Below are 27981 nucleotides of genomic sequence, written 5' to 3' on the forward strand. Positions count from 1 at the left end.
ACAGACACACACACACACACACACACACACCCATAGTAGGAGCAACTTGTGATCCTGTAAAAAAACAGTATTCACAAAACATCTCAGAGTAGGAGTGCTGATCTAGGATCAGGACCCTCTCTGTCCATGTAATCTTAGTCATTATGATCTAAAAGGAAAAACTGATCCGACAGTAGATCAGCACTCTTACTCTGACATGCTTTAGGAATACGGGCCCAGGTAGCAAGTGTAGGAGTAATAGAGAGATAGTGTTTCACCTCATGTTGCCTTCTGCATTCACCCAGCACAGCACAGGAGTAGTTTCATGCCTCATTTCATTAACTCCCTATTAATTGGCTCCTCAGCTGGAGTTGATGAACTCTAGTACACACAGTATACAAACACACAGAGACACGCACACACTGTATAGTAAAACTTACACTTACAGACACGCGTGCATTCACATGTATATAAAAACACACACACACACACACTCTTCTCGACTGTGGGATGATATTAATCAGAGCACTTCTAATCTCCTGGCTTAATGTTGGTTTCCCGCTTTCTCTCCGTAGCGAACCGTCTAGCGTTCACAGGGGCCCAGGCAGCGCAGAGAACACGCACTGCCGGGGGCGATACACATCCCTCAGGTGAGCCTTTCATTATGGATGATGTTTCCGCCAAATTATTTAGACCATCAACCCCCCAGACCCCCCATCACACCCTCCCAGCCTCCCCTCTCACCCGCCCCTCTGCCACAAACACCCAATAACACAAACATTAATCTCACTAGCTCTGAGCACGGCAAGTCGGCCAGGAGGAAAGCATTTCATTAAGGGGCTTGTGCGAGGGTTGGGGAAGTAAAGCCCTTTTCCAGGTGGGACTGAAGCGTGGGTAGGAAAGGGGGAGAAGTGGAGGAGTGCAGAGGGGTTGGGGGAGGGTCTGCGTTTATTCAAAGGCTTGCTGTTCACTTAGCGATTCCAGGTGGTCAACATAAGCCCCTTGTAAATTGGAGGCGAGAACATGCACACGCGCGCACAAACAAACACGCACACAGACGCGCACACACACTCACACACACCTATGTGCTGAGTTCAGATGTGGAAATGCAAGTGATATGATAATACTTGTTGACAAACAGCCGAGTACATTACAATTCCAGCAATCTTTCCTGGCAGTAACCATCAACCCTAGAAGTCTGTCTTTGATAGGAGAAACCAGTGTCCACCGTGGGGCTAGCCTGAGCATATTACCTTGACTTCAAATGACTTCATTAATGAATGATGTTAAACTACGGGAGTGAGGAGGCATACGAACGGGAAACGGTGAGGAAAGTCCCATGGCTGACCAACAAACACACATACAGAGAATATGAGAATATTGAACCTTTCTTAGAGGTGTGTGGTGTGTTTGTCTGTGATTGTCTCCGTGTGTGTGTGTGTGTGTGTGTGTGTGTGTGGGGGGGGGGGTAATTGTGTGTGTGTATGTGTCCGACCGCTCCTGTCTCAGCTTCCAGTATTTATGCTGCAATAGTTTATGTGTCGGGGGGCTAGGGTCAGTCTGTTATATCTGGAGTATTTCTCCTGTCTCATCCGGTGTCCTGTTTGAATTTAAGTATGCTTTAATTCTCTCTCTCTCTTTTCTCTCTGTCTCTCTCTCCCCTTCTCTCGGAGGACCTGAGCCCTAGGACCATGCCTCAGGACTACCTGGCCTGATGACTCCTTGTTGTCCCCAGTCCACCTGGTCATGCTGCTGCTCCAGTTTCAACTGTTCTGCCTGCGGCTATGGAACCCTGACCTGTTCACTGGACGTGCTACCTTGTCCGGACCTGCTGTTTTGGACTCTCTCTCTACCGCACTTGCTGTCTCTAACTCTGAATGATTGGCTATGAAAAGCCAATTGACATTTACTCCTGAGGCGCTGTCCTGTTGCACCCTCTACAACCACTGTGATTATTATTATCTGACCCTGTTGGTCATCTATGAACATTTGAACATCTTGGCCATGTTCTGTTATAATCTCCACCCGGCACAGCCAGAAGACGACTTGCCACCACTCAGAGCCTGGTTCCTCTCTAGGTTTTCTTCCTAGGTTCTGGCCTTTCTAGGGAGTTTTTTCTAGCCACCATGCTTCTACATCTGCATTGCTTGCTGTTTGGGGTTTTAGGCTGGGTTTCTGTGCAGCACTTTTTGACATCGGCTGAAGTAAAAAGGGCTTTATTGATTGATCCTGCAGCTGCCACAGTACCATGACCACACCACAACCTGCCATCAGGACAGACCACTGCATCCACAACCCGTGTGACTGACCAAATGGCCAATCGGTTGCAGACAGGGTAAGTGTGTGTGTGCATGCGTGCATCTATGTGTGTGTGTGTGTTTATATGCAGGGCTGGACTACCACATTTGGGGCTACCGGGCACCGATCACCTTTTGTAGAATTAACATTTTTGGGGGGAAAACAGCTAACTTCCCGGTTGAAAGCTAACTTCCCGGTTAACATTTAAGGTTGAAAAAATGTGCAGTTTTATAATGCTTTCGACTAGGCTGGTCATTCGAAACATACGTCAATTTCAGACATTTTAAAAGGTCCCGTTGTCGTCGATATAATCCGTCCTTGGCGCTCACCAATTTTTTTTTTGAGAATTGTGGTACAGCACTCAAACTGAAAATGTTTTGAGCCAGAGCACACTGCTTAGACCACTGCGTCAAGGCAGTTCATAATGCAAGCAGGGAGAGTAGTTAATGATACTAAATGGAAACAGCATTTCTTGTATTATTATTTAGTTTTATGCTTTCCCCAAACCATAGCCCTAACTTTAACAGCTCGGGAATTAATACCTAAACTTAACCATTTGAGTTGTTTTTGTTTTAACCCTGTAACCATGCGGAATGAAACCTATAACCATGCTGAATTAATGAGTCAAAAATCGACGTTCATCCAATTACGTCAGATCCTGAAGTAAAACTATGAGATCAGATTGATTCTACACATTTTGTCACGAGGCTAAGAGAAAATGTTGCTTTTTAAAAGCTAATTTCCTGATATTCTACACGTTTTGCCATGGGTCAGAGAGAAAAATGTGCTTTATAGCTAACATCACGCTATTGCTCACATTTTGCCATGAGGCTGAAAGAACATTTAGCAATTTTAAAACAAAATACCTCACCTCACCCCTTCTCCCACCCCATCCCTTATCGCAAGACTCCCCATCCCTCACAAACTACCCTTTCCCTCCTCTTCCTACCTCACCCATCCTCCCTCCCCCTCACCTATAACCCCTTCCCCAATGTCCCTCCTCTCCCCTCTTCTCACTTCTAATCCATACCCCTATATATCCCTCCCCTCCCCCACCCAGCCTCTCTTCTTCCCATCCCTGGGACTCAACCACACGGAAACAACCCTCTCTCCCCCCGACCCGTTCAGCCTCCACCCTCTCCTCCCTCAGCCACCTTCTCCTCTCTCACCTAGCCTCCCTTACCCGGCCTCCCCTCCCCTCCCCTACCCAGACTCCTCCAGTCTAGTACTCACCCAAGCTGAACAGCACCAGGAACTTGAGGCAGACAAACTCCCTCTGGTCCAGCTGCAGAGAGCGCAGCTTGCCCACCAGCTCCTGGGCGTGGCTCATCAGGTTGTTGAGAGTGGCTCCGGCTTGGGAGGCAATTACAACGTAATCCACCTGCAGGAGAGAGGCGGGGGGGGAGCACACACAAGCTGTTAGACACTGTGGGGTACACACCAGGCCTCATAGGACACACATATACGGTATCCGTATATATAATTTGATCACTCGTTTGTTGCCGAGAAATCTCCTTGATCTCATGCAATTCAATAGCATTCCCATAGAATATAACACACTCCTTTACAGTGTGTGCTGAAGTTGAGGTGAGAGAAAGGTCTTGTCTGCGATGAAAGAATACTTTGAAGTCTCGTAGAATGATTTAACTCTTTTTGTTTATAAAGCACTCCTGCATAAACTTCTGCCGTACCTTACTTCATTGTTAACTTATATGGTGTTTTGTATAACAACATGTATTTTATTGCGTGTATGGATGTGTAGTTGTGTATTTTAATGTGTAGTTTAATGTGTATATTGTATCTTGATGTGTATTGTTGTGCTAAACTGGGCTCATCTGGAAAAGAGAACTTGGTCTCAGCATTGTCAGTTTTAGAATGGGTGGCCAGTAATAAACTAGTCCTTAACATCTCTAAAACTAAGAGCATTGTATTTTATAAAAATCATACCCTAAGCTCTACACCTCAGCTGAATCTGGTAATGAATGCTGTGGCTGTTGAGCAAGTTGAGGAGACTAAATTACTTGGTGTTACATTAGATTGTAAATTGTCATGGTAAAAACATATAGATTCAATGGTTGTAAAGATTTGGAGAGGTCTGTCCGTGAAGAAGAGATGCTCTGCTTTTTTGACACCACACGACGCAAGACGTGCAGGCTCTAGTTTTATCTTATCTTGAATACTGTCCAGTCATATGGTCAAGTGCTGCAAAGAAGGACCTAGTTAGGCTGCAGCTGGTCCGGAACAGAGCAGCACGTTTTGCTCTTCATTGTAATCAGAGGGCTAATATCAATAATATGTATGCCAGTCTCTCTTGGCTAAGAGTTGAGGAAAGAAATTGTTTGCATAGTCAACTTACACACAGCACTAATACACACCCTTACCCCACCAAACATGCCACCAGGGGTCTTTTCAAGGAAACGTACAGTATTATACAGAGCCATGACTGCATGGTACTCCCTTCTATCTCATATAGCGCATGTGGACAGCAAACCTGGTTTCCAAAAACAAATAAAGAAACACTGCATGGGACAACACCTCTCCCCCATGTGACTTATGTGTTGTGTGTATGTACTGACATGTATGTGTGACTGAGAGATTCACACTCACACACACTACATGTTCATGTATTTAAATGCATGTAAAGTATTTTGTCTGTAATGTCTTTTTCTATCTTTATTTAACTAGGCAAGTCAGTTACAAACATATTCTTATTTTCAATGGCCTAGGAACAGTGGGTTAACTGCCCGTTCAGGGGCAGAACGACAGATTTTTACCTTGTCAGCTTGGGGGTTTTGAACTTGCAACCTTCCGGTTACTAGATCAACGCTCTAACCACTAGGCTACCCTGCCGCCCCGGGTCATGTGGGGTCAAGTGTCGTACCCCAGTAAGACTAGATGTCGTCACTGGCGTCGGCTAATTGGAATCCTAATCAAGTTAAATAAAATTGGCTCCCTGTCAACATAAAGGTTCAATAAAACATGGAAAAACCTTGACCGGTTTTTGAAAGTACAACCATTTTGTAGTTCACTGGCACCTTAGATGATGCCTATCTATACAACAGTATGCCTTATACAGTATATGTGTATGAAATTTCCCTTTGGTCAATCTGACAGTGTAAGATCCCATTTCAATATGGGTGCAGTTAGCTTACCGTTCTTACACAATAAGACAAACAATAAAATAAACAAGCAGGTAGACCCCTATAACTGTGTATCCATAGAAATGAGGAAGAATACAGTGTATGCCTTATAACAATACAGGGCACTATGTGTCTAACAACAACAGCTAGATGCATCCTCCCCATCAGCATACAGTAGGCTGGCTATCAGGAGAGTTTCTCTCCCTCTCTTATGGAGGCTTATCGCTCTCACTGAACCTGAAAATATATATATTTATATTTCTCTCTCTCTCTCAAGCCTTTCGCATTCTCTCTCTCTCTCTCTCTCTCTCTCTCTCTCGCCTCTCTCTTTCTCTCCCTCTCCCTCTCTCTCCTCTCTCTCTCTCTCTCTCTCTCTCTCTCTCTCAAGCCTTTCTCATTTTCTCCCTCTTTCTCACTCTCCCCGCACTGTAGCCCAGCACACTGTAGATTGCCAGCACAGCAGGGAGAGAGATACAGGGAGCGAGGGAAAGAGGGAAAGAGGAGTGAGAAAAAGAGGGAGGGAGAAGGCCGAAGGGCCGGGGCTGACTGCTGAATCATAATCACCCGCCGATAAACAAGGGGGGGGACAACCCCCTCTCTCCTCCCTCTCGCCTTCCCCCGCCTCTCCCCTCCTCTGCGTCTGGACGCGGGGTTTGGAGGCGGGGGCCGAGAGGGGCGAGGGGTGAGAGCGTGTGGGCCCCCCCGGATATCCCCCAGGACCCCCCCACCCCTCCTCATGCTCTGGCCCCGGCACTGGCCCCATTGGCCCACCGCGAGCACTTTCAGGTGCACTTAATATCTGCAGCAGCAGCAAATTTGTCTGGGAGGCAAGTCCATAGCTGCCACTCACAGTAAGCAGGCCATATTAAATTTTTATATTTATTGACAATTCATTACCATAATTGACTGAGCCAGGGTTTCTCGAGGAAGGTAGGCGGCTGCCTCCTAGGCTCGGGGAGGGGTCCCCGCGAGCTGCATTTGCAATTAAAACGGCCCAGATCGGAATTTATTTATTGTGTAAATAATGATGAGTAGAATTTTTTTAAGCATTGGGCTGGGAGGATTCCGAGATGTGCGGCAGCTTTTTTTCCCTACTTCTCGTCGCCTCTCCATCTCTCCTTTTCTCTATATCTCTCTCTCTCTCTCCATATCGCTCAGCATCTCTCTCTCTCCCTCCCTCTCTTCTCTCCCTCTCTTCTCTCCCTCTCTCTTCTCTCCCCTTCTCTCCCTGTCCTTTTTTGAGGTGGTGAAAATTAAGAGTCAGTGAAATGTCAACGCCCCCCCCCCCTAAAGTGTCAATTAATTTACATAAAATCAACTGTGCATGAAATAACTTCAATGAAGGATTGGGCTCTTGATGGCATTGGGTTATGGTTTCCTAGCCTTAAAGTTAAAAAAAATAAAAATACACTTATCTATCATCTCTATGTCTGCATATTATAACGATTCATAGGTCAACCTGTCATTAATACATCAAACAAAGGCAAACAAAATTAGCATGGTTTGCCAACTGACAAACGAGCATAAAAATGGGTAAAGACGGCTAATATGGTTGGGTGACTCATATAGCACAGTAAGTTGGGTCATATAATAACTAAAATGTCTAAAGTAAAATTGCACAGAAAGTTGGATTAAAGTGTCTGCTAAATGACCACATTCTCCTAATAATACTATGGCTCAAAGAAGACGAGTTAGTTTAAAAAGACAATGCCACTGAAAAGTAGTGTAAACCTGCCGAATAAATGAGTTCAGAGAATATTTTTTAGCAATGCTTTAACATTTGCCTTTCATGTGCAAGTGCCATTGATATCAAGTAATATCAAAGACTTATCTTGCGAGACCTTGCTTGTACATTCATACTCTACTGAACTGCCATACAGCCATAACCCTGTGTTTTCACATGACACCGGCAGTCATGTCTTGCGTTTGAGCCAAGGACAGTTCAGGTCAGTACAAGACAGGCCAAAGAGCTGTATAAATTAGACGTGAATGTTGTGTGATTATATATTGTATCTGTTGCTACATCAGATTCCTCCGAAGGTCGGTGTACTGTGACTAAGGCTACCAGCTGACAGATAGGAGAGTGGAGGGCGGTGAGGGATCTGTATTCAAAGGGGGAAGAGGGGAGGAAGGGAGGGAGAAGAGGGGAGGAAGGGAGGGGGAATACGGAAGGAAGGGACAGTAGCATGTTCTGAAGCCCGTCCTCCCGGGGTGTCATGTGTTGCTCGCATTTCTCCTTTAATCCCCCATGGTGCACTTGGACCATTCCGACGGCGGCTGGCAAAACGGCCAAGATACAAATGCTCACGCAACGAGGTAACAGCGTGGAAGTGGTCGGCACGCCCAAACAGGTCACGGTGCCCTGGCCTGACCCAATTGCCCTCCCAAAGATCCTCAAAATATTTTTGCAAGTAACGCCAACCCGTGATCAACCCAACCCCATCTCTGTTGCGTTATCTGAGAGATATCGCAAGATGCTGTTGAATTCTGCCATAGTAACCTTATCCATGTGTTTTTGATGGAGGTGTTGCTGGTAGTGATGGTGGTTGTGGTGGTGGGCCCTGGCTTTAAAGCAGTGCTGCTGTCACCTCTGGCTTCATGGAGAATAATAGGAGATAATGAACGGTTTGAGAGGAACTCCCCTCCTGTCTCCCACACCGGCCCCCCAACACCAGCTGTTCATTAACCAAAATATGCAAACGAGACCTGGTCCTCACCTCCCCTGACTCTTCCCCCTCCTCCTCCTCCTCCTCCTCCTCCTTCTTCACTGGCTCAGCCCTGCTCACAACCAACCTTCACTAATCAAACACAGAGCAGCAAAGACACTGCTGGGAGTACGAGCCACCGCTCGGCACTCTGCACTGGACGTGGGAGGGGGGGGCAGTGACTCAGGGCACTCTGTGTGTGTCTGTGTGTGGGTTGGTGTATGTGTGGGTATATGTGGTCTGATAAAATAGCAGTGATATGAAAACTCCCCCTCTCTTGCGCTTTCTCTCTTTCTGTTTCTCTGTCTCTCTCTGTCTCTCTCCCTACATGAACTCACACACAACAACTTCAACTTTCTGACCACTAATTATTGGAGTTCATCGGGAGAACCACTCTTGTGTCCCTCCTCTCACAACATCTTCTTTTCCAAATCACGTCAGTAAAGCTCATCTACAGGAAGTCTGTAACTGTAAACAAAGGTAAAAACAACACTCCCTAACTCCACTCAGACCCTCCTTGCTTCGCCTCAATAGTAATGCCCCCATCTATTGTTGGAGAACATTTTGTTGAAGAGCAACGTTTTGGAAACACCGCCCCATCAATAATTAAGCGTGCTCGTCTTGCTGACAGGCGTGCCGGGCGTTCAGAGCCATATTCATAACGAGCAATTTCATTCCTCTTTCCCTCTCTCTTTATCTCCCTCTCTCTGTCTCTCGCTCTCTCTCTGCCAGTGGAGAAAAAGACTGAGGAATCACAGGTCCACTCTGTGTTGAGAGCCTCGTCAGGAGCCTCAGGCATCGGCCCTTGCCGGCTCCTCGGGGGCCCCGCAAAGGTAAATCATCACAGGCTTTTTTTTCTACAGCTATGACTCTACCGGCATGCTTAACCAAGCGCTTTATTTATTCGCTGTTTGGAGTCTTTGCTTGATGCAAAATAATAAAAAATTAATAAATTGAAAATGTTTAATTGATTATTCTGGTCACATTAGCTTATACCTATAAGCGTAATCTATTTTTAATGGAGCGGTGACTGCGCGGGGGGCGGCTTGGTCGATAGTGCTTTAAAGGGTGTTGATGTGCTCGTGCTGAGTGGCTGATGAGATCTATGGGGAGGGTGTGGAGAGAAGGGGAGGGGAGTGTGGGGCAGGAAGTGGTAGGTGGAATTGGGGGAGTCTGGTGACTTACCTGCTGGCCGGTGACCAATAGGATGGAGCCTTCTTTGGCGTGCATCACCTGACGGAAGATGTGGTCGAGGATGAGGAGCTCGCTCCAACAGTTCTGGAGGAGCTTCATTTGGTCATCCACCTGATTGTGACAAAAAGGTAGAGAAATAGAAGATGAGGTCAGTTGTTGATGCTAATGCTAATGTATGTGCATAGCTCATGCTATCCTAATGTGTCATGCTACATATATTTCCCCTCTGAATAAAAAGGATACATAACGATTAATAAAAACCGCATCTTGACAAAAGGTTAAAGATTTACGATGCTGCATTTTTCTTGGTGAAAAGTTTTTGGGTGAAGCTTTACCACTTTTATGGTTCGACAAGTAGACACATCTTGGGGTAGATTGACTCGTATTGATTACTATTCCACAGGTGGAGGAAGACAACTTCACACGATACTGTAGTTTCACATAGCCTCCCCCTTCCCCGTCTGAACACAACCACACCACTACTTTCTCATGTGAACTTAGCAACACCACGCTCTCTCAAAAAGCCCAGGAACGTCCCTGTTTGACAGCATTACTGGTTAGCTGTTTGCCCTGGACTACCAGTGGCCGAGGGATTTCTCCATTCCCAGTGATTAAGTAGTGAGTTTCTACGCAACACTGCGGCCGTGACTCCCATTCCGGTGACTGACGCACGCCAAAGGGGAGTCTGATACACTGCAACAACCATCCATTGTGAACTCCTGCAACTTCCCAGGGCTCACTATGTTAATCATTACACACTGTAGCCACACACATAGAAAGGCCACATTCAGAAGAGAAGGAATGAGGAAAAAGACAGGGAGAACCTCTCTCACCCCTCCTTTTTTCCCCCGACAAAAAAAGCGTCACATTCGATACTATTTATCTGACTTGCGGAATGATGTGGCTTCGCGAAATTCTTCGGTATGTGTTGTTCTGGTGAAATGTGCTTTGCCTGAGTCTGAGAAAATCCTTGGGTTGACAGTTACAATCTGTGACGCTGCACTCGAAAACGTCAATGAGAATTAGAGAAGAATGCGTAAATCGATGGTGTAAACTATCTCACTAACAGGTATGGTACAATTGACGGAGAAAGGAATGCTATTATCCATACTGGAACTTTTACTTTGTTATATATTTTTTTATTAACGAATATCTTTTTGTTTTTCTACAGATTTTGTGCTACATATACACTACCGGTCAAAGGTTTTAGAACACTTACTCAAGAAGTTGTCTTTATTTTTACTATTTTCTACATTGTAGAATAATAGTGAAGACATCAACACTATGAAATAACACATATGGAATCATGTAGTAACCACAAAAGGGTTAAACAAATTAAAATATATTTGAGATTTGAGATTATTCAAATAGCCACCCTTTGCCTTGATGACAGCTTTGCACACTCTTGGCATTCTCTCAACCAGCTTCATGAGGTAGTCATCTGGAATGCAGTTCAATTAACAGGTGTGCCTTGTTCAAAGTTAATTTGTGGAATTTCTTTCCTTCTTGATGCGTTTGAGCCAATCAGTTGTGTTGTGACAATGTAAGGAAGATAGCCCTATTTGGTAAAAGACCAAGTCCATATTATGGCAAGAACAGCTCAAATAAGCAAAGAGAAACAACACTCCGTCATTACTTTAAAACATGAAGGTTAGTCCATATGGAAATTTTGAAGAACTTTGAAAGTTTCTTCAAGTGCAGTTGCAAAAACCATCAAGCGCTATGCTGCAACTGGCTCTCATGAGGAGCACTACAGGATTGGAAGACCCAGAGTTACCTCTGCTGCAGAGGATGAGTTCATTAGAGTTACCAGCCTCAGAAATTGCAGCCCAAATAAATGCTTCACAGAGTTCAAGTAACAGACACATCTCAGCATCAGCTGTTCAGAAGAGACTGTGTGAATCAGGCCTTCATGGTCGAATTGCTGCAAATAAACCACTACTAAAGGACACCAATAATAAGAAGAGACTTGCTTGGACCAAGAAACACAAGCAATGGACATTAGACCGGTGGAAGTTTGTCCTCCAAATTGGAGATTTTTGGTTCCAAATGCCGTGTCTTTGTGAGACACGGTGTGGGTGAACGGATGATCTCTGCATGTGTATTTCCAATCGTAAAGCATGGAGGAGGAGGTGTGATGGTGTGGGGGTGCTTTGCTGGTGATACTGTCTTTAGAATTCAAGGCACACTTAACCAGCATGGCTACCACAGCATTCTGCAGCGATACTCCATCCCATCTGGTTTGGGCTTAGTGGGCCTATAATTTGTTTTCCAATAGGACAATGACCCAAACACCTCCAGACTGTGTAAGGGCTATTTTACTAAGAAGGAGAGTGATGGAGTGCTGCATCAGATGACCTGGCCTCCACAATCCCTCGACCTCAACCAAAACCGCAGAATGAAGGAAAAGCAGCCAACAAGTGCTCAGCATATGTGGGAACTCCTTCAAGACTGTTGGAAAATGCATTCCAGGTGAAACTGATTGAAAGAATGCCAAGAGTGTGCAAAGCTTCATCAAGGCAGAGGGTGGCTATTTGTTTAACACTTTTTTGGTTGCTACATTATTCCCTTATGTACAGTATTAGTTCATAGTGTTATAGTCTTCACTATTTTCTACATTGTAGAAAATAGTAAACATTTTGACCCTTGAATGAGTAGGTGTTCTAAAACGTTTGACCGGTAGTGTATGTACATTTTACATATGCATTTTACATACACATTTTACATACCTGGTACTTTTACGTATTTAAAGCAGTAACATAACAATAATACATTACCAAACATAAGCTCTTTAATCCCAACCCTCAGCCGCTCTCAGCCCATCCCACCTATCACCATAGACCACCCTAGTTTGGTTTCCATGTGCCATATATTTTTCAATAGTGCTGTGATGTTTTATATATAATTTTTAACCTTTCTAATCATATAGTACAGATTGTGAGCTAAAGATGAAAACCTTTCCTAAGAGTATTATTATATTATTTACTGTAACTTTGTAAAAGAGGCCATTTGTTTCAATCGAAGCGCTGTGATATCACTGAGCTAACAGATGTCTACTGTATGTGAAATGCTTTATTACTTTGAATGACAGTGTGGTAGTTTCAGCACAACTGTTGTTGGCGTTGATTGTTTTGACTGCATAGGGGTTGTTTATTCTCCACCTAGTCATAACAATGGCAGTATCACTGAGCGTTCGCTTGGTGGTGCCGGGTCATGGAACTTCATAGTCGAGACTCAAACCGGGTCTGTCTGTGTCTCAAACCCAGGAACGCTGACATGATTTGTCTCATTCCTCTTTTTATCAAAATGAAATACAACAAAGCCGCTGTGACCATTACCACAACTTCTGAAAGTTGGGTGAACTCCCTTTCTTTCCTCTTTTTTTCTCTCATCCCTCCTTTCTGTGGGGTGGGTGACCAGAGGCGACATGCGAGAGCAAAATTCAAATGCCATCATTAAAACCATCAGAAAGCGAGGGAGGGCATGAGGGAGGCGATGGTGAACGAGTGTCCTCCTTACTGTACTTTAACCCCCCCACACCCCCATCCCTGTCTTCGTCTCAAAGCCTCAGCATTAGTAGTAAAATACCCTCTCAGAGAGAGAGTGAGATTGAACGAGAGAGAGATAGAGGGAGCGAGAGAGTCTAAGAGAGAGGTGGTGGGATGTGCAGCTAGACCTCGCTCTTCAAAGCAGGCCTGTCAAGGGCCCCGGCGAGCGTCGGGGTCCTCATCAAACGGAGCCGTCCTCACGCTGCCTGCCTGGCAGCATCACTCCCGACAGAGCTGGGTCATCAAAAGGGGACAAGGGGAGATGAGGGGAACATGAGGTGGGAGCAGGAGACACCCGCACAGCAACCGAGACAGGACGAGCACAGTGAGGCGGGGAGAGAGATTGCCGACCCTTTAAGTGCCAGTGACACTGGCTGTTTTCCTGACAAGATTTTCCTTTGCACTGTCACATGGTTGAACACGACAGGCCCTGGATTTCACAAATCCATCTGTCTGTCCACTGAGATACTTGGTGGTCTGACAAAAGGGAGGGGATTGTTCGACTATCTCTGCCTTTTATGTATTCTGTTCACAGTATGATTGCTTGTGAACAGGAATATATTCTGAACGTGTTGTAAATTAAAAAAAGTATGCAGCCAAAGCCAAGCCAACAGAACAGAATGTGATCTTAGACAATGAGGTTTATTGAGTAAATGGTCTAATAAAGTTTCAATTGATGCTAGGCCTATAGTTCATTGAACTATATGGTAGCAATAAAACTGTCTGGTTAATAATTATCATACCAAGTAGTCATGGAAACTGTGGATACCATGGACGATAGGCAGTCAGTTGCTAACCACGATCAATGTACTACTTCATTAAAAAGATTCCAACCTTTCCTGATGACCAAACCCTTACAATTGAGACTTCTTGGCGTTATCTAGTAATTTTACGTTAGTAGAATCAAGCTTCATTCCACTGCAGAAAACAGACATCACAGACATCAATACTAAACAACTGACCACTATTACTAAATGTAGTATATTTAAATACCGGTTTCATTGTGAACAATTTTACAATTTGAGAACCATTATTTCTATATAGCCTACACTTTCTCACTCTGAACTTCTAACGCAAGTGAGGGGGGTGTGGCTTCATGACAATGATCACAAGAGCAGCTGCTCACCGATTTAATTGCTCCAATGCAGTTGCACCTCTGACACCGCCAAAACATCCGCTATGCGGGTGTCTGCTATCGCCGGTAAACACTTGATCTGATTTAATTTAGGCCTTAAACTACCTATCGCTTTCTATGGTCTGACTTGAACCCGCCAAGCAATAAGTGATCTATCCTTGAAATCATGAAACAGTCATGACAAAGGCTTTAGCATGTTAGCTTTGGGTTTGGCATTGATAGTGGTTGAATAGAAGAGTATTATACCTCTGATAGGCCGAAACTATGTTCAAACACACATTTAAGGCTATTTTCAAGGTGTTCTTTCTCTATACTTTAATATCATCACTGCTTTTTTCTTATTTTCAAAAAGGAACTTCTCTCAGTGCTTGTAATGAAAAATACATATTCTCCCAGAAACCAATCTAACACCTTCATGACCATTGAGGCGAGGACATCAATGTGCAGATCAATCGCTTTGCCCATAGCTTTTGTTCAAAACCACAAGCGCAGATGAATGTTTTCTACTTCACACAGAGAGAGAGAGAGAGAGAGAGAGAGAGAGAGAGAGAGAGAGAGAGAGAGAGAGAGAGAATAAGAGGGGGAGTGAGATAGAGAGAGAATAAGAGGGGGAGTGAGATAGAGAAAGAATAAGAGGGGGAGTGAGATAGAGAGAGAATAAGAGGGGGAGTGAGATAGAGAAAGAATAAGAGGGGGAGTGAGATAGAGAGAGAATAAGAGGGGGAGTGAGATAGAGAAAGGATAAGAGGGGGAGTGAGATAGAGAAAGAATAAGAGGGAGTGAGATAGAGAGAGAATAAGAGGGAGAGTGAGATAGAGAAAGAATAAGAGGGAGAGTGAGATAGAGAGAGAGAGGACTTAAGGGTTTAGAGAAAATAAAATACAGTGATTAAGAAAATAACATTTCCCCCATTTTTCGGGAATGTAAATTCATTGGGAATGGTGTTTTTGGAGAACCCAACAGTAATATGTATTCATCTTCCCCTGCTAAGAATAGGTCACTGATAATGTTGATAATGGTCTGGAGTCAAAACTGGCAAATGAGTCAAAGCGTGTTATTTTTGATTTTTTCCTTCACCCTTTTTTTGGGCTGTTTTTGGTCGAGTGCCACAAGCATTGTTAAGCGTGGTGGGTATCGCGGCCTAACGAGGGTACACAGCTGGATCTGATTTTAATAAGTAGCTCCATTTTTGATGTGGCCTAATGAACAGATTAATAGAATCTCCTTCAGTGCTCCTTAATGAACAGAGTGAATTGCATTATTTTTGCCCACGAACGCAGCAACTTCACATCCAAAATTACATTTACATAAAGCAAGATGCGCATCTGATTTCGCTCTCTTTCTCACTACTTCTCTCTGTCCTTTTTTCCCTCCTACTAGCTGGATGTGTATCAATGTTCTCTCTGAGAACTACAGGTGAGGTTTGAAGTTCACTTCAATGAGGGGACTCTCGAGCATAGCATCGTTTGAGTTCTCTTCTGTTGGCATCTGTTCGTCTGGTGGCGAACAGGCCTTGTGTATGGTACTATTCACTTGGGGATAGGAATTAATCACCTAGAGTAGGTTCCACTCTTCTCAGGCTGTTACTCAGCCTGCTTTACTTCAAAACACATTCTAACCTAGACATACAGTACTTAGGTGTAGGTGTTTAGATTTGGGTTTCGTTTGTAAAGCATTTTTCTTAACCATGGAAAAAGCCATTCCCAAATGTAATATAATCGATAGTGACTGTAACTAGTCAGTTGTACAACTGAATGCATTCACCTGAAATGTGTCTTGATATTTACAAGAAAAATCTGTAAGTAATGTGACACCTCATTTTGCACACTACCAATAACGCTTTAAAACAATATAAAAGAAACAACACACAAAAGAGTGGTTTAATAATCATATAATTGTAATGTCCTTTCTAGTAATTATTTTCCTATGGTAATAATGAAAGGGCAAAATAGCCTAAGTGAGTGAGTAAATCCCTGGGATGTGCTAAGTATGTGACCTAGGGGGAGCCAGCCAGCTAGTTTCTCCCGAGAGACAGGGCCAATTTAATCTCTCCTATCTATGATCCTGTGGAAATATCCCAGTCTGTTTATCATGGCACAGCCTCTGTTTGGGCCTCGGCCTCTCCCCTGCTGTGGCTAATGGTGATAAGCATGCTGGGAAAATCCTTGGACCTTATGTGGGCCGCATGTATGAAGTGGGTGCGATGACACAGAAATGCTTTTCAGCTGGAAAGGGAATTTATATATACAGTATATACAGTATATACAGTATATACAGTATATACAGTATATATACAAAAGTATGTGGACAGCCCTTCAAATAGTGGATTCGGCTATTTTAGCCACACCCGTTGTTGACAGGTGTATAAAATAGAGCACACAGCCATGCAATCTCCATAGTCAAACATTGGCAGTAGAATGGCCTTACTGAAGAGCTCAGTGACATTCAACGTGGCACCGTCATAGGTTGCCACCTTTCCAACAGTTCGTCATATTTCTGCCCTGCTAGGGCTGCTCCGGTCAACTGTAAGTGCTGTTATTGTGAAGAGAAACTGTCTAGGAGCAACAACGGCGAAGTGGTAGGCCACACAGAATGGGACCAGAATGGGACCAGAATGAGCGCGTAAAAATCATCTGTCCTCAGTTGCAACACTCCCCACCGAACTAACTCTGAGGCTAGTGTTTGCGGCCTTCTAAAGTAGGACGGTTGTATTGCTTCTTTAATCAGGGCAACAGTTTTCAGCTGTGCTAACATAATTGCAAAAGGGTTTTCTAATGATCAATTAGCCTTTTAAAATGATAAACTTGGATTAGCTAACACAACGTGCCATTGGAACACAGGAGTGATGGTTGCTGATAATGGTCCTCTGTACACCTATGTAGATGTTCCATTAAAAATCAGTAGTTTCCAGCTGCAATAGTCATTTACAACATGAATAATGTTTACACGGTATTTCTGATCAATTTGCTGTTATTTTAATGGACAAAAAATAGCTTTTCTTTCAAAAACAAGGACATTTCTAAGTGACCTGAAACTTTTGAACGGTAGTGTATATGTTTTGATTTCCACATACACCAGATGGGTGGAGTGAAATGTGTTGTTTTACAGGGTCAGCCATTCTGTGGTAGTACAATGCCCCTGGAGCAAATGAGGGTTAAACGGACATTTACAAAAAAAATCCGCTTCATTTTCATCATCTCCAGCACCACTCCACCATCAATGTGAAAATGGCACATTTCTATGTTTTGTGGAAGAAAAGATTGAGGAAGATACTTTTTTCCAATGACATCATCGGTGTGCATCATGTGATTCTAACCAATTATGAGTAGGCGTTGAGTAGGCGTTGCCGACTAATTGTCTACTAATTGGTTGATGATGTCATTGGAAACGCTTCATTTTTATACGACAGAACACTTATCTTCATCTATCTTTGTTTACTATAAAACATAGATAAAACACATATGTTGTGGTTGGGATGGTGCTGGATCTGATGAAGTTGACATTTGTTCTGTTCCGTAAAGTCAGTTTGAATCTGTAGCATTCTATGAAGTTGATTCTCAGTCATTGGCAACTGCTTCTGATTCTATGTCTGTCTGTCTGTCCATTCTAGTCTTGGTGCCAGACCAGTCAGTCTAGTGTGGAATAGAGGGGGGCTAATGGTAGGTAGAACATGCTTGAACTTTTTTCTCCGTCTTGCACCTGTTTAGAAGTTAGATCTAGATTTTATATCAAGTAACTTGGCCAATGTAATAGAAATACCAATGTCCAAACCAAGCCTACACAATGGGCCAGAGAAATGATAACTCATCCTCCCTCAGACTGTTTTTTTTTTTCATCTGTTTTAGCCTTCACACAATATCAACAGAGGAGCATTTTCTCTGTACCATGGAAAACCGCAGAACATTCATATTGAAGTGGACTTTTTACAGAGTTAAGTATAAACATATGCATAGATATATTTAAATAAATAAATATACAGTTGAAGTCGGAACTTTACTTACACTTAGGTTGGATTCATTAAAACTTTGTTTTCAACCACTCCACAAATTTCTTGTTAACAAACTATAGTTTTGGCAAGTCGGTTAGGACATCTACTTTGTGCATGACACAAGTAATTGTGCATGACACAATTACAACAATTGTTTACAGACAGATTATTTCACAATTCCAGTGGGTCAGAAGTTTACATACACTAAGTTGACTGTGCCTTTAAACAGCTTGGAAAATTCCAGAAAATGAAGTCATGGCTTTAGAAGCTTCTGGTAGGCTAATTGACATAATTTGAGTCAATTGGAGGTGTACCTGTAGATATATTTCAAGGACTACCTTCAAACTCATTGCCTCTTTGCTTTACATCATATGGAAATCAAAAGAAATAAGCCAAGACCTCAGAAAAGCAGTCTGGTTCATCCTTGGGAGCAATTTCCAAACACCTGAAAGTACTACGTTCATCTGTACAAACAATAGTACGCAAGTATACACACCATGGGACCAAGCAGCCGTCATACCGCTCAGGAAGGAGATGTCTTCTGTCTCCTAGAGATGAACGTACTTTGGTGCGAAAAGTTCAAATCAATCCCAGAACAACAGCAAAGGACCTTGTGAAGATGCTGGAGGAAACAGGTACAAAAGTATCTATATCCACAGTAAAACGAGTCCTATATCAACTTAACCTGAAAGACTGCTCAGAAAGGAAGAATCCTCAGCTCCAAAACCACCATAAAAAAGCCAGACTACAGTTTGCAACTGCATATGGAGACAAATATCATACTATTTTGGAGAAATGTCCTCTGGTCTGATGAAACAAAAATAGAACTGTTTGGCCATAATGACCATCGTTGCATTTGGAGGAAAAAGGGGGAGGCTTGCAAGCCGAAGAACATCATCCCAACTGTGAAGCACGGAGGTGGCAGCATCATGTTGTGGGGGTGCTTTGCTGCAGGAGGGACTGGTGCACTTCACAAAATAGATGGCATCATAAGGTAGGAAAGTAATGTGGATATATTGAAGCAACATCTCAAGACATCAGTCAGGAAGTTAAAGCTTGGTTGCAAATGGGTCTTCCAAATGAACAATGACCCCAAGCATACTTCCAAAGGTGTGGAAAATGGCTTAAGGACAACAAAGTCAAGGTATTGGTGTGGCCATCACAAAGCCCTGACCTCAGTCCTAGAGAACATTTGTGGGAAGAACTGAAAAAGCGTGTGTGGGCAAGGAGGCTTACAAACCTGATTCAGTTACAACAGTTCTGTCAGGAGGAATGGAACAAAATTCACCCAACTTATTGTGGGAAGCCGAAACGTTTGACCCAAGTTAAACAATTTAAAGGCAATGCTACCAAATACTAATTGAGTGATAGTAATTGAGTGATAGTAAACTTCTGACCCACTGGGAATGTGATTAAAGAAATAAAAGCTGAAATAAATAATTCTCTCTACTATTAGTCTGACATTTCACATTCTTAAAATAAAGTGCTGATCCTAACTGACCTAAGACAGGGAATTTTTACTAGGATTAAATGTCAGGAATTGTGAAAATCTGAGTTTAAATGTATTTGGCTAAGTTGTGTGTAAACTTCCGACTTCAACAGTATATATATATATATATATATGTATATATATGGGTCTATAAATTAATTAGATGACAGAATAAAGAAGCAGTGGCCGAGGCTTCTGATTGGTTACTTGGGGTAGAGCAGACCGTCTGCCTTTCTGAGAGATGCCGGGAAGAGGGGAGGGAGCGTGTGTGTGTGTGTGTGTGTGTGTGTGTGTCTCACAGAGAGTCGTATTGTGATCGATACTGCTGAGGCACGGAGATTGATAAGTTCCCATAGTGACCGCATTAACAGACTCAGGAGGCTGTCCCCTGACCTATAGAACGCACTTTGTTCGATTAGCCTCCCACCGCAACTCCCCTCCTGTCCCAACGCCTCCCACCCCAAACCCTTCCTCCCCTCCTATCCCATGCCCAATGGCAAAGGAAAATATTTAAAGTGGCGCTAACCCCTAATAAGGTCCTTCCTGTGCGCTCCTCACCTCATCACGCCTCAGCACTGATACGGATCCACTGGAGAAATTAGAGATGCATCTCTGATGCAGGGATATCTGTCATTTTTAGATATTGTTAGCCATTTTTTTCTATTGTTAGCCATGTTAGTAGACATTGTTTACGTACTATATCTTTTGGGTTCTGATGGGGAACTAAGTTCATGAGACATTTGTAAGTTGTATTCTTCAAGAATCAATGGGTATATATTATGCATGTATAAGTCCAAAAGTGGGTGTAGCAACTAAGGATCCTAGCATTAAAGAGGGAAAACAGAACTTTTGTCAGAAAGGGGCACATCTCCCCACACCAATAGGCATACGCATAAAACTAAGGCCCAAAACTCAGGATTTGTGTGGTTTAATGAATTAAGAAATCATAATAGTGTATGAATCATACTGCCAACAATCAAGCCCACATTTTGCGTAAACAATTAGCAACTAAACTTACATAGTGTGTCTTTAATGAGCTACAGTCAAAGTTTCCACATATCCAAAATAGACACTGAATTAATTGGATACATGACGGACAGCAGTTGTCCACACTAGTTGTCCGCACTAGCTACATACAAACAGTTAAAAGAGCGAAATATGAGAACAGTTGGCCAACACAGAGAAGAGGTAAACACAAAGTCTCTTTGGTGTGTGTTGTTGGGAGTGTCTTGTTGTTTTCAAGGTCACTAAAGAAAGTAACAAACCCTTCCTCTCAGATTTCAGACAGGGATTTGCAGACCAAATCAGGTATCCCAACTTATGTATTCCTTTTCCCCCGATGAATAAGCATATGAAAGATATAAAAAATCAATAAGGCAAGAGAGAAACGGACCAGAGAGACGCTAGTCATGAATTTCAATAGACATATTTATATGGTGTACTTATTGTTGACTAGTTTGAGGTTCGCCATACTCCTTCAATTCTACCAGGGGGTACACTGGAGTCAACTGGATAGCCCTAAAATAGATAAAAGGTAGTCCTTTATAATAACTCCATGTAACAAAGCATTTATAATGGATTAGTAAATAGTTTATTCATAGTTTATTAATCAGTACTCCCCATTTGTAAATGTTAGTAACCTAGTTACTACTTTTAAAATATTAAATAATGATTAATAAGATCATTCATACAATGTTTAATATAGGTCTTTATAAACCATTTATTAATCATTAGTTAAGACTTTCTGCGCAGCCTCATCTAAAGTGTGGGCTATTTATATATATTTTATCAATGTTTTGAGTGACCAGTGTAATTTCTCACAAAAAGATGGACATGCCATTGGTAGACATTCCTGCTGTACCTGATGCTCCTTAAGGTCTCAAAATGGTTGAGTGAAATAATGTTACTCTATGCTGAGTAAAATAACGTTCTTAGTCCAAAAATGCTGACAAAACGCTAAGCGTTTTGGTAGAAACGTTATCACGTTATCATTACAGTTTCTGTATATCATGTTGTCGTTTTTACTGCAGTACACCGTACGTATGTATGGACCATAATGTATTTTGTGTTTTCAAGTACTGGTGACAAATAATGCATTCCGATTCTTGTATAGATTGTAATGGACACATATGATGTGTGTAAAATGCTTTTTGGAAGGTTGTACTGATTGATCATGATGAGGATGTGTGGCACCACGTTTGTTGATCATGTCTGGTTGTCACGTAAATTGTACGCGTCAAAGGGCTAATGATTAGTAAATGGTTTATAAGGACCTATATTATGTAATGATTAATAAATAATAAATACATGATTTACTAATACAATATAAATGCTTTATTTTGTGGAGTTATTATAAAACACTACCAAGTAAAATCTAGACATCTTTGATTGCTGGGAAATCCTGTCAGGATATGATACCATAGAATCAAATGTACAGCATTGAGTAGAGATGCATTTTAGGAATAGCAAACTGTTTGTAGCCTGACCTCAGAGCTGGTGGCATGCCACAGCTATACAACACAAACAGATCTGGGACCAGGCTAGGCAAACACAAGGCAAAATCACACAAAAATGTGGTTATGAGAAAGAAACACAGTTGGTACAGCTGCTTCATTTCTGGATTTGAAATAGTCAGTTAAGTGCATGGAGTAGACAATCTATGAGTACCGTTGTTGATATGTTCATAATACGTTTTTAAAAAATGGCCTGAGTTTGCTGCATGGTATCTTGAGGGCTTAAAGCTAAGAAGCTATCAACTAATTATCAAAAACAGAGAGGCGTAATCAATTATTCAAATTAACATTAGGCTCCTAATATAGATGACGCCAGGGGAGCAGGAGCTCCCAAAAGTAACCCTCCCTGAGACACACACACTTCCACACACACATATATACACACACACTCCTTAACCCCCCACCCCACAAACACACTCTGAATCCTTCCCCGACACCCACCAACCAAACTCCCTCCAAACTGAAATACAGTGAGAAAATAATGACTTCCAAATGTGAAATGAGTTTGTGCTCTGTAAGTCTAAGGCGCTGGGTAGTATTGATCTGTTCTACAGTGTTCAATCTAGCAGGCAATACTCTGCATTAAGCCTGGGCAGCCGATCCCTGAGTGATCTGTGGTGGGCTCATTTGATTTTCATTCCATGCCTTGTTTGACTTGATTCTGCGATTTATGGCTATAGGCTACTTTATGGTAAGGAGGGCTGTCGATATTGTGTGTGTAGGGTGGGTGGGGGGTGTAGGGTGTGTGTGTGTGTGTGTGTGTGTGTGTGTGTGTGTGTGTGTGTGTGTGTGTGTGTGTGTGTGTGTGTATATGAGTGTGTGTGTGTATGTACAGCGCCTTGCAAAAGTATTCATCCCCATTGGAGTTTTCATATTTTGTTGCATTACAACCTGTCATTTAAATGGATTTTTATTTGGATTTCATTTAATGGGCATACACAAAATAGTCTAAATTGGTGAAGTGAAATTTAAAAAATAACTATAAAAAAGAAGAATAATAACATGGAAAAGTGGTGCGTGCATATGTATTCACCCCTTTTCTATGAAGCCCCTAAATAAGATCTGGTGCAACCAATTACCTTCAGAAGTCACATAATTAGTTAAATAAAGTCCACCTGTGTGCAATCTAAGTGTCACATGATCTGTCACATCATCTCAGTATATATACACCTGTTCTGAAAGGCCCCAGAGTCTGCAACACCACCAAGCAAACGGAACCATGAATACCAAGGAGCTCTACAAACAGGTCAGGGACAAAGTTGTGGAGAAGTACAGATCGGGGTTTGGTTATAAAAAATGATCAGAAACTTTGAACATCTCACGGAGCACCATTAAATCCATTATTAAAAAATGGAAAGAATATGGCACCACAACAAACCTGCCAAGAGAGGGCCGCCCACCAAAACTCACGGAACAGGCAAGGAGGGAATTAATCAGAGAGGCAACAAAGAGACCAAAGATAACCCTGAAGGAGCTTCAAAGCTCCACAGTGGAGATAGGAGTATCTGTCCATAGGACCACTTTAAGCCGTACACTCAACAGAGCTGGGCTTTACGGAAGAGTAGCCATAAAAAAGCCATTGCTTAAAGAAAGAAATAAGCAAACACGTTTGGTGTTCGCCAAAAAGGCATGTGGGAGACTCCCCAAACATATGGAAGAAGGTACTCTGGTTAGATGAGACTAAAATTTAGCTTTTTGGCCATCATGGAAAACACTATGTCTGGCACAACCCCAACACCTCAAATCACCCCGAGAACACCATCCCCACAGTGAAGCATGGTGGAGGCAGCATCATGCTGCGGGGATGTTTTTCATCAGCAGGGACTGGGAAACTGGACAGAATTGAAGGAATGATGGATGGTGCTAAATACAAGGAAATTCTTGAGGGAAACCTGTTTCAGTATTCCAGAGATTTGAGACTGGGACGGAGGTTCACCTTCAAGCAGGACAATGACACTAAGCATACTGCTAAAGCCACACTCGAGTGGTTTAAGGGGAAACATTTAAATGACTTGGAATGGCCTAGTCAAAGCCCAGACCTCAATCCAATTGAGAATCTGTGGTATGACTTAAAGATTGCTGTACACCAGCGGAACCCATCCAACTTTTGAAGGAGCTGGAGCAGTTTTGCCTTGAAGAATGGGCAAAAATCCCAGTGGCTATATGTGCCAAGCTTATAGAGACATACCCCAAGAGACTTGCAGCTGTAATTGCTGCAAAAGGTGGCTCTACAAAGTATTGCCCTTGGGGGGGTTAATAGTTATGCATGCTCAAGTTTTCCGTTTTATTAGTCTTATTTCTTGTTTGTTCTATAGTAAAACATATTTTGCATATTCAAAGTGGTAGGCATGTTGTGTAAATCAAATGATACAAATCCCCCCCAAAAGCCATTTTAATTCCAGGTTGTAAGGCAACAAAAAAGGAAAAATGCCAAGGGGGTGAATACTTTCGCAAGCCACTGTATGTATGTGTGTGTGTGTGTGTGTGTGTGTGTGTTTGGAAATGAGTGTGTGTGTGTGTGTGTGTGTGTGTGTGTGTGTGTGTGTGTGTGTGTGTGTGTGTGTGTGTGTGTGTGTGTATGTATGTACAGTATATGAGTGTTTGTATGGGAAATGACACACATACACATGCAGGTACATGGATATAGACTCGCCTTTATAATGCAGTCCAGAGGAGATACACTTGCCCAGCCTCGTTGAGTAGACAAGAGTGTTTTAAAATGCACAGACAGATGCTTCTCTCAGTCTGAAGAGGAGACATACATTCCCATTAGCACTAACAGACTGTCTGGCTCTGGCACTTCACAGCTGGGGCCACTCAGAAACCCACTTTGATTGGGGCTTTGATATGAAATTAACATCTGAATTAAACAAATTGATCTATGGATGTGTGATCTAAACACAAACAATTAGTGAGATGTAATTGAATGACTAGGCTGTGAAAGGTTGTTTCTCTTGATAAAGCCTTCTTTATCAACAGACCATTGTGACGAATGTATCAGGGAGAGTGTGTGTGTTTGTGTGTATCACGCTTACATAACTCTTTTGAGAGACTGAAGGCCGCTACAGTTCTGTCTGTCTGTGTGTGTGTGTCTGTGTGTGTGTGTACCTGCGTTCACGTGTGTGTACCTCTGAAACAATCTGTCTATCTATTCACCTCTCTCAATTGAATGCCCCTGTCGACACCCCTAGCAAGGTGGGTTCTGGGGCAGTTAAAACGTGCTGGGCCTTGAGTCCATTCGGAATATTTTGTTTTTATTTTTCATTGTTTCAGTGATCGTAAAAAAGTTCCCTTTTATCCCCCTTTAAGTGTGCAATCTAAAAAGAACGCAGTCATAATATCTATTATTAGACTATACGCTTATTTAATATGTATGGATAATTTAGTTCTGCACCATGCCAGGTGCTGAGTTAAGGAGAGAGAGAGAGAGCGCGAGAGAGAGAGTGTGAGAGAGAGAGAGAAAGTAAAAAAAGACGGAGAGAAAGAAAGAAAATGAAAGAAAGAAAAAGAAAGAAACACGATGACGAACAGGTGTTTTTCTCCTGCTATTGCGGTCCGTGATGCTAAAGACATTTTATAGGTGCATGGTGGGCCTCGTGAATTTCTCGCCCGTCGTAACTGACGCTCACATCTAGCGTTACCCCCTCCAGAACCCACATGTCATTCATCAGAGTACAAATCTAATCACCCCTACGTTGGTTAAACATAAGTTCCCCCGAACCCCCCCCCCCCCCCCCGTTGTAAGCCTGCATTCTCTCTATCCTTTCATCCTATTGCTTATCTATTGTCTTTGGTCTCTCTCTCTCCCTCTCTCTCTTTCTCTATTTCTCTCTCTCAGCGAGACGCCTCTGTCCACTGTGTCCAGAATAGACGCCCGTAAATAAGCAGCAAAAATAGACGTAGAGAACAACTGTTGACAGGTTGTGTGACGAGGGTGGCAGACCTCAGCCAGCCAGCCAACCTCCAGCCAGCACCCCAAATTACAAGCAGATAATTAAGGCCGGGGCTAACAATGGAGAGCGAGACCCGCAATAAGCCTGAATCATGATTGTAGGAGAGAGACAAGGCCCTGTTGTAGTCAGACATATTAAGATACATGAGATGTATCTTTAGATGGAAAACAAGTGGATGGAAAACATGTGAGGGATAGATACATCAGTAATACTTCATAATAACTTTCATGATTAAGCATTGATAAATTATTTATAAATAGTGTAAGTACAATTAAAAATGTGTATATAATTATTCATAAGCTTTTTATAAACATGTATCTCAGCAATTACAAGTGCTTTTTCATTAACGTTATTATTAAGTTTATAAATCACTTGAAGTGACCACATGGCTTTGTGTAGTGAGTTTAGTTTGGAGATGGCAGGGTCCGGTCAACATGAGTCCAGAGAGGCCACACCTTAGCCCCTTTGACCTAAAGGAAACTCAGGGAGTAAATACTAGCGCTTGGTGTGTATATGTATTGCCTGTGACAACACATTACCAGCAGACCTGCAGATAACAATGCTTTACTGGAAGCCACTTGTTTTCTCTCAGCTCTTGTGAACTCTTGAGCAATATGTTGTTGTTAAGTCTTCTGATGGAAGACACTGGAAAGTGGACTCCCTCCGTATGCGCCATTGTTTTTAATGTCGGCTCATAACAATAGTGAGGGTGGAGAAGTCAAATGTAAGAGTTTGTTCGATGGAGACACCGCCCGAGTTAGCGTTAGCATCAGAGCCGTTGAGTTGATTTGTTAGCAGGCTAGCTGGCTAAATCAACTCCCAATATCCATTTTGTTTTCCCATTTCGCCACCACTCGCTCGCCCGCTGATTTTGCATGCCTAGTCGTGGGCGGCGTCGTGGAACTGCACAGGAGTAGTGTGGGCCCCCGCGCTAACAGCATTGCCGAGCGTCCACAGACTCCACACCTTAGTCAGCACCATGGCCTGCTAATAAAAAGGCTCTTACCCTGATCGTCCATAAATAAGACTTAACATGGACCTGCTCTCTTCGCTTACACTAGCAAATCAAATCAAATCAAATTTATTTATATAGCCCTTCGTACATCAGCTGATATCTCAAAGTGCTGTACAGAAACCCAGCCTAAAACCCCAAACAGCAAGCAATGCAGGTGTAGAAGCACGGAGAAGCCGTGCAGAGAAGCCAAAGTGCTCACAAATGCGAATTCCAATGATGAACAATCTTCAACTTCAGAAAAATTGCGAGTGGGGGGGGGGCATTCTATTTAGTTTCCTTTGCCATCATAACAGAAGCAGTTAAAGAGTATGAGGAGGAAGGGGAGGAGGAAAAAGGGAACGGCGAGACATCAGAAGATTTGGTGCGGATGAGTATCAGCGAATTCTACAATGTTTCACTTCTGAAATTGTGTGTGGGGGTGTGATAATTTTTTCCCCTTCTTCCTTTGCATATTTCTTTGCCAGTCTAAGAGGAAGAGAACGAAAGGAAGGAGGAGGGGGGAAACGGCAAGCGCGGAAGAGAAGAGTCTGAGGCGGATGAGTCTATCAGTTTCTTCTCCAGGAACTTGTAGTTCATGCCAGCCTTTTATCCACCATCAAAGCAACAAGTGGATGAGCAGACTCAGCGAATACTCGAAGCTCTCCCCGATGTCTCGTTCTCCGCCCGTCTGTGGGGATAGCCAGCCCTAAATCTTTCCTTTTAACAAGTGCCTCCGCTTCCTTCCGGTCCCGGGGAGAGTCTCAGGAGACTACCGGGGCTCTAGGATGCAACGTTCTGGACTTGTCCAGACTTGTCTTCTAGGCCGGGGATATTGCTGTCCAGGGACCAAGGGAGGACCGACAATGGGAAGTAATGGTCGAACAAGACAGACAGGGGGAAAGAACGGTCCAGAGTGGTTGTCAATGGTCAAATGGGGCTGAAAGCGACTAGGCATGAAAAAACAGACATGGTTTAGCAGTAAATAAACGGAGTGAGTGATCTGTCAAATGTCTATGTAATTTTGTGTATATCCTGGATTCTTGTA

At 43.0% G+C, this 27981-nt stretch overlaps 1 protein-coding gene across 1 annotated transcript in view; it reads right to left on the reverse strand.

Moving 5' to 3' along the window:
• nr5a2 (nuclear receptor subfamily 5, group A, member 2) overlaps positions 1 to 27981 on the reverse strand; it is a 99462-nt gene that overhangs the window by 42492 nt on the left and 28989 nt on the right. The window contains exons 6-7 of the mRNA XM_020498456.2: positions 9308 to 9427; positions 3511 to 3658 (exon numbers count right to left, since the gene is read on the reverse strand). Coding sequence (XP_020354045.1) covers positions 3511 to 3658; positions 9308 to 9427 — 268 coding nt within the window. The remainder of the gene's footprint in view (positions 1 to 3510; positions 3659 to 9307; positions 9428 to 27981) is intronic.

The sequence above is a fragment of the Oncorhynchus kisutch genome, linkage group LG13 (assembly GCF_002021735.2).
Source record: "Oncorhynchus kisutch isolate 150728-3 linkage group LG13, Okis_V2, whole genome shotgun sequence".
NCBI classification, from domain to species: Eukaryota; Metazoa; Chordata; class Actinopteri; order Salmoniformes; family Salmonidae; genus Oncorhynchus; species Oncorhynchus kisutch.